Source organism: Chrysochloris asiatica, unplaced genomic scaffold, assembly GCF_000296735.1.
Source record: "Chrysochloris asiatica unplaced genomic scaffold, ChrAsi1.0 scaffold00024, whole genome shotgun sequence".
In the NCBI taxonomy this organism is placed as follows: Eukaryota; Metazoa; Chordata; class Mammalia; order Afrosoricida; family Chrysochloridae; genus Chrysochloris; species Chrysochloris asiatica.
Genome location: NW_006408542.1, coordinates 26,459,701 through 26,473,893, shown reverse-complemented (window position 1 = coordinate 26,473,893; position 14,193 = coordinate 26,459,701). Strand labels below are relative to the sequence as shown.

Below are 14,193 nucleotides of genomic sequence, written 5' to 3'. Positions count from 1 at the left end.
GCCACTCATTTGGCCAGAGTGTTAGAGTAGCCAGAGGCTAGAGGATGAAGCAAATTGAATCAGATGAATCTCAGGGGATTGCACTGAAAGCTTTCTCTACTTGGGATAGATAATACTTGTCTAGCTCTCCCCATAAGTAGTTTCTCATCATTCAGATCTAAGTGTCCAGCTTTTTATTCACCTTAGTGCATGCTTAGTGGTACTTGAAGTCTCTTGACAATGCAAACGGTTAACAAGCTCAGCTGCTAATAAAAAGGTTGGAAGTTCAAGTTGGAAGTTCACTAAAAGGTGACTCCAAAAAAAGGTCTAGGAGTCTACTTCCAGAAAACCAGCCATTGAACATCCTATGGAGCACAGTCTACTTTGGAACATATTTGTTGTTGTTAGGTGCCATCGAGTCAGCACTGACTCATAGCAACATTATTCACAGCAGAACGAAACACTGCCCGATCCTAAGCCAACCTCACTACTGCTGCCACGCTTGAGTCCATCAATGCTGCCACTTGGCCAGTCCATCTCGTTGGGGGTCTTCCTCTTTCTCTCTGACCCTCCACCTTACCAAACATGATATCCTTCTTCTGGAACACATAGTGTTGACATAAATACGAAATAACAAAAACTGATAACTGACTAGATTATTTTAAGAAAAATTTAGAAATCTACCTGAATGAAATCAACAACAAAAACACAAACAAAAAACTTGGCCACATCTCCTAAGGAGGAAGGAGGTAGATGAAGTTGCTCAAATATCTCTTTCTATCTCAGTATAATTCTCATTACATTAATCACTTTGATTAATGCCCTCCTCTATGTAGGCTATTGAGGATGCTGAGATAAAATGTTTACTTTTTTTTTTTTCTTTAAAAAAAGTTGCCATTCTTTTTATAAACAACAAATTTTGACTTCACAGTGCATCTTTCTTCCATTGCTTGATATTATTGACCATAAATGTTCTGCTTTCACTTAAATGTGAAGAGTGGAAATGTGCCATTAGTTTTCATAGCATCATATCACATCTAGAATGCGTGACAGTTTGTGTTTAGTGGAGCAGCAAACCAAGTTGTTTCTAGAGAAAACCATAAATGGAGTTGCATGAATCTCATTTTGCATATTCACTAATAATGACAACTTGTTAGACTGTACCAGAAGTTATGCTCTTTTAGATTTATCAAGAATGGGACTAAGTTCCCAAACCTACTGCAAATTCTATTGTAATATGGCCTAAATGAGAAACATGTTGAGAATAAGAATTCAGAAATTACCTGCAATGATTTACCAACTGGACTCTGCTGGGGTGCATAGATATGTTATACATTTACATATTTTTATGATTCTCTCATTTTTTTCTTTTAGACTTCTTTTTCCCAATCAAGGGATGTAAAGTAACTGATCTGGGTATTAATCTCCTAAGAAAGATAGCATGATATCAAAATGTTCTGTCTTAGGCACAGCAAAAATCCTTTCAACTCTTAGAATATTTATAAATCTCATTAACTTAAGAATCTGTTGTAGAAATAGGACTCTCGCATTTTAATGCGTTCTAAAATCACCTAGTGGGTCCTGATAAAATCCAGGTTCTGTGTCAGTAGGTTGGGGCTAGGACTGAGCTTCTGTATTTGTTAAGAGCTGCTAACGATGAGGATGCTGCTCCCCAGACCACACTGAGAAGCAGGTGTTGAGTCTTTACTTTTTAAAGCAATTCCACATTAACTAACACTTTATTCTTCCCTCTTCTATTCTACTTTTACCTTCCAAGATGCCACCATTTGCATTTCTAGGGAGGAAAAATTATTTTCTATGGTTCAGTGCAGTTTACTGAATAGCAAAAATAGTCTGATAGCTCGTAGTTTAGATTTGTAGAATTAGTAGCTACAGTTTGACTCTAGGGGGGAAAAAAAGAATGTTATAAACTGACCACTCTTTAGAACTTGGTAAAAAAAAGAGAAATTACCATTAAAAGAGAGAAATTGCCCAAGTTGGCAAAAAGGTGATTTCATTTGAAATAATTTACTAAAATACATTTTATAAATGAGGATTGGGATATTTTTATAAATACAGAATATCTGTAAATTCACGGAGCATATAATTGTATTTCCATAACTTACTTCTTTATTAGTCCTTCATTGGAATTCAGAGAATTCGTAAATCTTTGAGGAAGTGTTTCTAATGTCTGTATTCACTGAGCTATGTTTTTATTCTGAACACATCTCTGGATTTCCTCCAGGTTAAATGATGTGACGGTTACTTGTAGATTCAGTTGTTAGAACTTGAAGGTACAGCAAGCCCAGAAATAGGAAACTTGCACACCTGGTGAATGTTATTATTTTCCCTGCTTATCACATACTCTATGCAGAACTGACTGGTCATCAGCCCAGGCAGGCACCGAGTAGCCTGTTTGGTTCCCTGCACCTGCAGTTATTTAAACAAATGTAAATCAGTTGCATAATAGGACTAGAAAGTTATTGTACTAGAGTTTTGGACCATTTTCTACTTTATTTTAGGAAAATGAGCTCAAGTTTGAGCCACATGCAATTTTTGGTCATGAATTGTTACGGGAATATCTGGGAAATAAGGAAGAACATGACAATGGAGTCAAGAAATCAAGGGTTCTAATTACTTACATCTGGAGCTCTGGTAGCGTAGTGGTTACGAATCGGGCTGTGAACCGCAAGATCAACAGTTCGAAACTACCAGCTGTTCCATGAGAGAAAGATGAGGCTCTCTGCTCTGGTAAAGATTTAGAGCCTTGGAAACCCTGTACAGGGTCCTTGCTATGAGTCGGACCCGACTCCACGGCACTTAACAACAACAACAATTACTTTCGTGACCATAATGTTACCTGTCAGACATTTACGTCATCTAATAAATACAGACACTGTACTAAATAATATCTAAGTCTTCTTCACTTCTCATATTTAGTGATCTCAAGTATCTAATTTTTAAACATGCGACTTTTTTTCTAGATTGTCTAAGGTTTAAGTAAATTCAAGGTGGTTAATGTAGTCAAGACATTGTATTTCTGGATTGATTGCCCTAAGGGGTACCTAAAGTTAAATGAAATCTAGAAGGATGAATATTTTCTAAAACCTGATTTCCTGCTGAAAACAATAGAAATTAGGCTCAGTTAGCTTATATTGAATCATATTTGTGAATCTGGGAATTTTTACAACATTGTATCAGGTAGACAATCTAAGGAAATCATGAACTGCTTTTTATTTCAAGCAATGCTATTTCTCCCGGAAGTAATCAACTAATTGTTTTAATATTCAAAATACAAAGGATGGTTGCAAATAAAATGATGGCATTTTTGGCTTCACGTCTTAAGGATGAAGGATTTTCAATAAACAGACTTTCGTTTCTGATTTTTCTAAATGTGCTTATCTTAATCATAAGAGACAGACTGGCTTGTTATTTAATTTAACAATGTAAACTCCTAGTGTGTACCTTGGTTTAGTCAAAGATATTTCTGGCACAATATTCTTGTGTATTTGACTTCTAGAGTAGAAAAATAAATGAAGCAGTTCTCTCATTCATATGTCTTTTCTGTTTGTTTTTCATATATTGATTTTTGTTTCTGGTTTGTGTTGAACACATTCTTAGAATCATGTAAATAGAATAAAACTCCACAAACCTCTGTGATTTGGGATTGTATGTATGAAAAGTAAAATATTAAAGATTAATAATGTAGGCCAGGTCCTTGGCATAGGAAAATAGCCTGACATTTTCCATACAAGTTGAACCAATGGGACCATTTTTCCACGCTTAGGAATCACTGCCTTTAGGCTGTAGGGTAATTCCTTTGCAGCTTGTTAACTTGGTAAAGCAATTCAATTAACTTAGAAGATGTGGACATTTAGGGTCAAATTAATGAGTTTATACCTTATGAACAGTTAATGGGAAGGAGACAATATCCTGAGAATTAACTTCTTTATCATCCTGGGAAGTCATTTAACATGTCTGTCTCTATAAAGTAAAAATCAATGATTCTTAGTGTTTTAAGTGATCATGTTTTTCTCAACCTACCATCCAAGCATTAGACACCTTCTTTTGTTGCTATTGTTGGGTGCTATTGAATCAGTTCTGACTCATAGTGGCTCTGTGTATAATGGAAGAAAACACTGCCCAAGCCTGTGCTCTCCTCACAATCCTTGCTATTCTTGAGCCCATTGTTGTCACCACTATGGCAATTCATCTCATTAAGGGTCTCTCTTTTTTCTCTGACCCTCTACTTTTTTACCAAGCATGATATCCTTCTCCTGGGACTGGTCCCTCCTGATAACAGGTACAAATTAAGTATCACCAACCTTGCATGTAAGGAGCATTCAAACAGAAATTCTTTCAAGACAGATTTATTTTTTTCTTTTGATGGCCCATGGTATATTTAATCTTCTTTACCAATACCATAATTCAAAGGCATCAATCTTCTCTGATCTTCTGTTCACTACATCCAATTAAACACCTTCTACTAGCTCCAAGAACCCACTTGACAACAACAACTGCATCCAATTTAGTGGTTCATCTTATGCTAAAGTCCTTTCTGTAGTAAGGAATTGATTTTTTACCAAATGGACTGTTTCACCTATAGATAGCTTCCTTGGTGGTTGGTGGTTATGTGCCATGGAGTAGGTTCTAACTCATAGCAACCATGTACAGGGTTTCCAAGGCTGTAAATCTTTGCGGGAACAGAAAGCCTCAACTTTCTCCCATGGAACAGGTGGTAGTTTTGAACTGATGACCTCGTGGCCCGCAGCCCAATTGGTAACCACTACGCTACCAGAGCTCCTAAAAATAGTTTCCTTAGGAAGTTTTATTTTATATTGAGATACAAGTCATTTTCCCATCACTTTTATATGTTGATCTTTTTGCACCCTAATTCCATACAGAATGCTGTCATAATTCTGTTAAAGAACATATTTCCTTATATTTGAAAGTGTTGACATATGTCATATGTCATATATTTAAGATGCCTTAAAGCTTTTATTCTCAAAGTTTTAAAATATTGTCTGTATATAATCTGGAAGACTTGCATCAGGTTAACAGACAGTCTGAACACATTGCAGCATATCCAAAAGGAATATAATTACAAGTGTGGGCTGTTCAGCACTAAAGCATAGGACCATCCCATCTCTCATCTAAGTATTTTCATGAATGTACCTAATGGGTTTTCTTAAGTTTCTTCATCATACTGTTGACTCATGTTATTGGTCCTTCAAATATTTTTCTTAATTTATTTTCTGTGGCCAGGAATTCATGTTTCCCATGTTCTATTATTTGTTCAGTTAGGTAGCTTTGGACCTCATAAAAGAACTCAGATTTATTCCCATCAAATTTCATTTTGTTTAAGTCAACTCATCGTCATCATAAAAAGAATTAATAAGATTCTAGTTCTCCCATCTAATTCTAATGTAAACTAAAGGATTGGACTAGAGGCGAGCTTCTAAAGTACCCTCTGACTCAGAGATGTATTCTAATGATGAAAAAATTTAAAGATATCACCATCTTCAGAGAGGGGAATCTCACCAGATATGATGCATGTGTATGTATATGAGCCAGAATTCACTTGTCTACCTAGCATCAAATAATCAGAACAATGGCCAATAAGAAATGAATGGAAAGTGCTTGGGGGGTATCATTTTTATTGATTATGTTGATTGTGTTTGAAGAACTGAGAACCCAATTTCCTGAAAATATGTAAAATCCTCACAGCATCTCATAATGCCCAGTAATGTTTATTGTACTTGCTCAATTTTCATGATGGTGACAATCTTTTTTCTTGTAATAATTCACACCCAATTATGATCATGCCAATTACTTGAGTGTAGGAAAGAGGTTAAAAAAAAATTCCATGGTATTTCATTTTATTACTTTGAATATAAAAATAAATGGACAACAGACTGAGCTGCCACAGTCTGAGACAGTGACAACAGAGACTGTCTTGAAATACAGCTTCTTAAAATAACTTGTTGAGAGATAGGCCTTCAAAACACACATTTATGATCTATTTGGTCAAGACATCATGCTAATTACAGGACAGCTACAATTGGCTGAGGTGGTGCATCTAGAACGTCTATGTACAAGGCATATTCTTCTTGGTTGAGATACTGATTGTGTGAACACACAGAGTTACCTAATTTTTTACAAGGGGAGAGTGGTGTGGAGAGTGGTAAAATTCATACCTCCTCATAAAGGTAACATACATGAAAAATATACTGAAAATTACAAATAGCCAAACCAGCAAGAGTCTTAACATCTGCCTGAAAGGAACATACATACTAGTAATGAAGCAAGCAGATTCAGAGAAAAGTGAACAGTGACAAGGGAAAATAATATAGAGCACTGTTGCAGGGTACAGACTAAACCAGTTGTACTCATGGATTTTCAATGGTATTTCCTATATGAAGCATTTTTATTATTTGTAATAAAAATGATTTATATCATTTAAACAAAAAATTGATTTAGTTTGAATTCATATGTAAGATAGAGGACTTTTTAAAAATAAAAATTATTGTACACACAAGAAATTAGAACAGACCTTTACTCAATCATCAGCTAGAACTCTAGGAATGGGAAATGACAGTTGTATTTTTCTACTATCTCAAGACCCTCTGTAAATTTTTATTATTCTTTGCATATTATTTATGCCACTGAGGACATAGATTATGAATCTGAAGTGAATCAGTGTAAAATAGTTAGCTTTTTTTTTTTGTATAGAAATATCTAATTTAATTGAGATACGGCTCTTAGAGTCATAGGCCTTGACAAGAAAGGCTAGTTTGATCTTTTTTACAATACATGTGATCTAACATTTCAAGAAATGTCTCTGTGTTTTTAGTTTTAGTTGAATGTTTCGTTATTTACAACTCAAGGCATCACAAATGAAAAAGAAGTTGATAACAGAAAGTGAGGCGTTATTCATAATAAACTCTAAAGTGATTGGTTGAAGAGGGCTGAAGGGCCTGAGAGATGAGGGATGAGAGGACTCTGGATTGTTAATCAGCTTCCTCTCAAACTTGGGGAAAACATCTCAAGGTTATAGCATTAGTGAACTTATTGGTGCATGAGTATTGTGTTTTGTAACAAAGAGAAAAGTTTAGACCGCAGATGTTGTTCCTGAACACACAGAAAATAAATAACTTGTGCTATAAGAGAGTAGTTGGGAAACAATACCCCTTTTTTAAAATCAATTAGAGTTAGGTTTTATGGTCCTTGTAGCTGACCAAATCCTAACCATCACAATCTCAAAGTCTCTCTTCCATCCTGCTTTCAGAGAACTTAGGAAATTTACATTTGCTCAGATGTCTGTTTAGCCTTTGTTCTCACTAAACTCTTATTAACATGTATTCTGTATTTATGTTTATGTTAAAATTTGGCTATGAAATGTTTTTCATTCTCATCACCACTGAAACTAGTCCTGTGGATTTTTATTTATACATATTATACTGTTTATTTGTTGGTTAGTTTTCAAATTTTTACTGTGAATTGAGTGAAGGTATACAAAGCAGACCACTAGTTTTGTACTCAACAAATCACATACTTAGCTTCATTAAAATGACTAGACTCTCCTCCATGAACCAACAGTTAAAAGCATTTTCCTGTATTCACTTTAACTATTGCGTGCTTCCCTGTGTCTCACACTACCTTCATCTTTTCTCTGCTAACCTCCTGCCCTATCACCCATGTTAACACATGTCTACCCTCTAACCAATGAATAATTTTTAGTCTCCAGCCCCCATTCTGCCCCATAGCCATCATAGATTGTTTTTTTTAATCAAGAAAACCTTTTTAAAAAAACTATTTACAAAATTGGTCTCGTACAATATATGTCTTTTGTGATTGATTAATTTCACTCAGCATAATAGCCTCCAGGTTCAACCATATTATGAGGTGTTTCAATGATTCATCATTATTCATTGAAGATTATGTTTTACTTAGAATAGTTCTATATATGGATTGAGTTCAGGGTGGTGTTGTCATGTATAATCTCAGGTTATTGTCTGCTGTTGTTGGTTCTCAGTCCAAAGAACACCCTTTAGCGTTTTTTGTGAAGTTGGTCTGGTCATTGTAAATTCCTTTAATTTCAGTTTATCAGGAAATGTCCTAATTTTGCCATTGTATTTGAGAGACAGCTAGGTTTGGTATATGATTCTTGTTTGGCAACCTTTTTCTTTCAGAGTCTTTTACATGTCATCTCATTGCTGTCTTCTTTTTTTCCCCCCATTGCCTTCTTACATGCATGATTTCTGCTAAGAAAACAGAGTTTAGTCTTATTGGTTATATTTTATAGGTAACTTATTGTATTTATGGACCTGCTCACAGGGTTCTTCCCTTGTCTTTGATTTTGGAAAGTTCAATTATGATATGTCTTGGTGACATTTTCTTTCGGGATCTATCCTGTTTGGGTTTCATTCAGCTTGTTATATGCTATCTTCTCATCGTTCATAATGTTATAGGGAAGTTTTCTTCCAGCATCTCTTTGACAATTTTCTCTGTGCTTTTTATTGGCTCTTCCTGACCTGGAATTCAATCACCTGTAAATTTTTCCTCTTCATGGTGTCCTAGATGACTCTTCAGCTTTCTTTGGATTTTTTCAGGTTGTTTTTCTAGCATACTAGTATTGAGATATTTATCTTCAAGCTCATGTTTTGGACTTCCAGTCCTTTGGATTTTCTCCTTTCTCCTTTGAATGTATTTTCCATTTCTGAAATCTTAGTATTAATCTTCTGGATTTCTAATTGCAGGGTTGGTATTGTTTAAAAATTTGCATTTGTTTTGTCTTTTATTCTTCTAGTATTATCCTGAATTCGTGTAAAGTTTTTGTTGTTTTTTTTCTCTGTATTCTCCTTGTTTTCCTCGATTTTTCTGTCAATCCTTTGAGGCACTTAATTCTTTTTAATTATTTTTCAGTTTGTTCCATAACCTTTTTCCTTAGAAATGTTTTCTGTCTCTGCATCTTGGTCATTTGTTTGAGTCCTTCTCCTTTGTTCTTCATATCAGCCAAATGTCTGTTTTCTCCAAGATATTTTGGGGTTGTCATATTTGTAAAAACAAATAGTGTGGTTGTTGGACTCAGAAAAGAGAAATATCTGGGTGGCTCCTACAATTCAAGGAGCTGATGAGGTGGTTTTGGAAAGGATATGACAGCAGAGTTTGGGGCCCTAGGTGGAGGTCCTATAAACCCCAGTGTTATTTATGTTCATGACATCAATCTGGCATGAGTTCATTGAGGCCCTTGATGGAGTTTATTTCAGTGTCTGTTAGGACTACAGGGCAGCTGGGACAGGGTGACTGGTTAAATGCTGGTCTGGTGTCTCTGAGGGCTTGTAGGTCTGGAGCCAAGCCTACCTGAATCTAGGCACCAAAGAGACACACCAAAGCGATACAGGTGTCCCCCACCTCACTCTGGCATGGCGCCTAACCATGTAGCTCCAAACTCATAGAGAACAGGATATGCTAAGCGTGGATGAGGGTGGGAACCAGCCAAACCTCTGGTCAATAGGGGAGAACAGAGAAAAAAATGAATCACACCTTTCCCATAGCCTGTGTGAATCTGCTCTGGCAGACCTCCTTCTGTTTCCAAAGCTGCTCACAAGATGGTCAAGCCATATCTGGCCAGCCATTCACTAGTCAGTCTCCCTCTCTTGCCATCACTGCTTAGCTTCTTCTCCCAGCAGGCACTCTGTCCACTTCTCTAACATTTCTTCTGAAGTTCAGGGTGCCAGAATTTTCATCTGTGTCTCTTTTTATATGGTTTCTCATATCTTTGTAACAGATATCCATGTAGTGCGTCTGCCTAATCCACCATCTTGCCAGAAGTCCCCATTGTTTGTTTTCTTAAGAGACCATTTTAAAAAATAATTTTATCTGATAATAAATTTAGTAAAAGTGCTCTGTAAAAGAAATCAATTAAAAATATTTGTTTACAAACAGTAAAACAGCCTATCCCACAGTCTCCCAAATTATGTTTCTATTTTTTAAATATCCATATCTATATTGTATATACAAGAGAAAATAAAAATGTGTTTTGTGTGTGTGTGTATATATATATAAATTCAAGAATAATAATGAAATGAACATAATTGTGCTCAGCACCTATCTTAAGAAATAGAAAATTGTTAGTACCTTACAGGAGTCCTGGTATGGTGCTTGGGATAAAGCACTGACCGCAAGGTCAGTTTGAGCCACAAGGTCGGTGGTTTAAACTGACCAGCTGTTCCTTGGAACACTATACAGGGTCACTTTGAGTCAGAATTGGCTTCAAGGCACTTAACAGCAACAACTTAAATATCTTAAATGCTCAAATGATATCCTTAAATTTTTCCTGAAAGAAATTTAATCTTAACATACTTGTTTTTATCAGTTAAATACATAAGGATGAATTTTTTAGCAGTGTATTATTTAATTTGCTTCTTTTTGAAATGTGTAAAAATGGAATCATACTATATGTATTCCTCTGTGACAGGATCACACAATTCAATATTTATTACATATATTTATTTTCTTTCTTTCTTTTTGGGGGGGAGATATATACAAAAACACTCAGGAATATATAATCATTTAAACAACCAAAGGGCACATTCTGCAAGCCTGCCTCCTAGCTGCCAGCACACAGCCTTTTTCTTTCCATGAGTCTAGAGTCCTCAGCTACTCTCTCTACATGTCATCATCTGTGCCACTATCTGTGGTGCCACTGCTTCTTTGGATAGGGTCCCACATTCTGCTTGTGCTCTTCTCCCTTGATGGTCCTAGGGGTCTCTGTTCCTGGAATCTAAGATTAACTACTCCCTCCTTTTTGTTACAAAACTTCTACCTTTAAGTTGTGACAGTAGCAATTAATCTTGATAACAGTTACTCGCTATTGAATCCTAAGAGTCTTATCCCTATTTCCTTCTCACCAGATCCATCTAGACAAGATGAAAACTATTCAATGGATGATTCTACCTTCCCCTGCCCTCTCTGAAACCAAACTCCCTCTTGAAAACTTGTAAGCCAGTCACTTTGTGCCTTTATGTTGTTGTTGTTAAGTGCTGTCAAGTCAGTTCCGACCCATAACAACCCTGTATAGGGTTTCCAAGGAGTGGTTGGTGAGCTTGAACCACCGACCTTGTGGTTCAAATGACTTTGCAGTCCAGTGTATTAATCCACAGTGCCACACCAGGACTCCACCATTTTAGATAGCCAAGTCTAAGTTGCTGATTCCTATCAACCCTGTGTACTGAGAGGATAGGCTTGATCCTTGATGAGAAAATTCATTCCCTCTCGGTCGGTATTTTGAGCTACAACATCAGTAAGCAGAGGTCAAGTTCATCAAATTGTAGCAGTTTATACCTGCTATTCGTATCAAACTTCTTTCTCTTCCTCTAACTGAGTTCTGATCATCTCAAATGCGTTTTAAAAAATCGAAATTTAGTCATATCTTAATGTGTAGGTCTATTGATTTTTAAAATTCTGATTGTTTACAGTACATAGAAATACAGATATTTTCAATCTTGCAATACATCAAAAATATTTTATTAAGCTTAATAATTTATTGGTACATTATTTTGATACCTCAATAATAATATATATTCATTTAATAATATTTTCTGATATGACATAATTTTATTCATTTATACTTTGTGAATTTCATTTATGATTTTTAACTTTTTGTACTAGCTAGAACTTCAAATATAATATTGAATAAGAATTTTGTGGACATCTTTGTCCATTTCTGACCCTGAAGAAAACATTGTAACATTCACAATTAACTACAATTCATGCTCTTTATTTCACATCATTTGCTACATTTATCACATTGACCAGGTAAGGTAGAAGACATCCACCATTCCTGGTACCCATCAGCTTTGCTATGTGGCTGTAGAGACATTAGCTGGTTTTACCTTCATGACTATCTAATCACTTTAGGAAACTCTTGATTTTTTTTTTTTTTTTTTTAATTTCAAGTTTAAAGATGTTATGACTCCCCTCAGTGACACAGCTAGCAAGTGGCTAACCTAGGATCTAAGTTGATATTTTGGCCCACTTTTTTCCCTGCTATGTTAGAAATATTTCATTATGCTGGCTCCCTAGATTGAGTCACTCGCCATATTGGCCAGGAAAGCAAACACCTGGCTTCTATACTTTTAGTGACAGGAACAAGGTCAGGATTGTTCACTCTATTGTTCTATTATAGAATTATTTCTATAGTTGTATTTCTGAAGCAGTACTTGAGAGGTGCTCTGGCGGCATTTTGAGGGCCTGAATGAGAGGAACCCTCTAGATTTGGTTGTCTTTGCTGTGACTCTGATTCAGAATATAGTTGGTGTGTTCTGCCCTCTTGTGGTCAGAATGTAGTGGGAATAGGTTTGGACTAATGGTTGACTTTCAGGACTTAATCCTTTTGAAAGGCCCTGGGTGCTCACTGTCTTCCTTAATGTCATGTTTTGCTTTCTGTTTCTACGTCTAGAGTCAGATCATTTGGCACTGGTGAGCTGGAAACTTGATTTGAGCTCTGGTGCCAGGGGCATGGATTATATGACTATCAAATGAAAATAGCCCTGAGGTAAAAGCCTACTGCCAGGTGGAGAGCGTGATGCCTGTGGGTATATGAGCACTCCACTGGGCACAGTAGAGATGCTATATTGCCAAATGAAAGGGGTTTTTGTTTTCTAATATGACTTATATTTCTAGGTTTATAGTTTGTCAATTGTAGATTCTAGACCATACCGTCTCATTTTTTGTTGGCAACATGCCATCATAGCCTTGGAAGTGAAGAAGATTTGCTTACACTCTTCCTTTGGCTAAACTTATTTCATCTGTGGGACTGTTTTTAAATAGTCACATTTCTTTGATCTATGTAACATCTTGTGAGATCCACATTGTTATTCCTGGATTTGGTAAAAACTGGGATGTGGATAAAACGTTGAGTCTTCATTTAAATGCTGTCCCCATGATGATGTGTTGGCATTCTTACCAATCTCATGAAAGCCAGCCCAGCCATCTGCTTGGTGAGAACAGGGAATGAATCAACAATCTAGCTGACTTCATTAGACTTTCTATCACTGCTTTCTGTGTCCAGGGAAGAAAAAAAATGCACAGGCTCTATAGGAAATCTATTTCCTTCAGGACCACATTCTTTTTCTTTCACTTTCCCAACCGTCTCAGTGATGAAAAGATTTGACTTTTCATTGAAAAGATCTTTGAATATAAATGTCTTGCTGAAAATTAAAATAACGGCTTACTTAAATGGAGAGAATCTTGCAAAGATGGTTAAATCCATCGTTATCAATAGAATTGGTGTTGTTGCGAAGTGCCATCAAGTCAGTTCTAACCCATAGCAACCCTGTATAGGGTTTCAAGGAGTGGCTGATGTGTTTGAAACTCTAGCCTTTCTATTCAAACCAACCTTGCAGTTGAATGCTTATCATACAGTGCCATGGTATCTGATTTTTGCTCTGGAGCTATCACAAAGCTACTGCCTCTGATGAGAGCTGTTGTAGTGATACTTGAAAATTAGTAAAATTTCCAAGAACACCAGCTTTGGTTACTAGAGTTGATGGCTCAATATCTCAGGCGGTATACTTAAAGAATATACTTCTACCAACAGTAGGCGAACCTCAAGTTCAGCAGTTCGAAACTACCAGCTGCTCCGCGGGAGAAAGAGGAGGCTTTCTGCTCCTGTAAAGATTTATAGCCTCGGAAACCCTGTACAGGGTCGCTATGGGTCGGAACCGACTCGATGGCACTTAACAACAACAACAACAACAACCAACAGTATTGTTTAGAGTCCTGGTGTGGCACTGTAGGATAAGCAGTGGACCACAAGGTCAGTTTGAACCACAAGGTCTGTGGTTCAGACTCGCCAGCTGCTCCTCAAAACCTTATAACGGATCGCTTTGAGTTTGAACTGACTGGACAATACTTAACAATAACAGCATAATACTGTTTGGCTCTTTAGCAGGGCCTCGTCATGAATTTTAACTAACCAAAAAGTTAATTTGGGGACTGATTACTTAATGTTTTTATTAAGATTTGCTGACTTGCCTAGTTTATATGCTTTTACTTACACATGCATTTATCTGTTTCTCTCTAGGAAAAGAAGAATATATTGCTACTTTCAAGGGATCTGAATACTTCTGCTACGATTTGTCTCAAAACCCCATTCAAAGCAGCAGTGATGAAATAACTCTATCCTTTAAAACCCTTCAGAGGAATGGA

General features: G+C 36.4%; 1 protein-coding gene across 3 annotated transcripts in view; it reads left to right on the top strand.

Annotated features, from left to right (window-relative positions):
• Positions 1–14,193, top strand: part of NRXN1 (neurexin 1) — a 1,648,890-nt gene that overhangs the window by 605,069 nt on the left and 1,029,628 nt on the right. For 2 of the 3 annotated variants that reach the window (XM_006839445.1, XM_006839444.1), the window contains exon 5: positions 14,069–14,193. This exon is cut by the window's right edge and continues 177 nt beyond it. In XM_006839445.1, the coding sequence (XP_006839508.1) occupies positions 14,069–14,193 (125 nt within the window). Of the gene's footprint in view, positions 1–14,068 lie in introns of those variants that run through there. The other variant, XM_006839446.1, reaches the window with a different exon arrangement.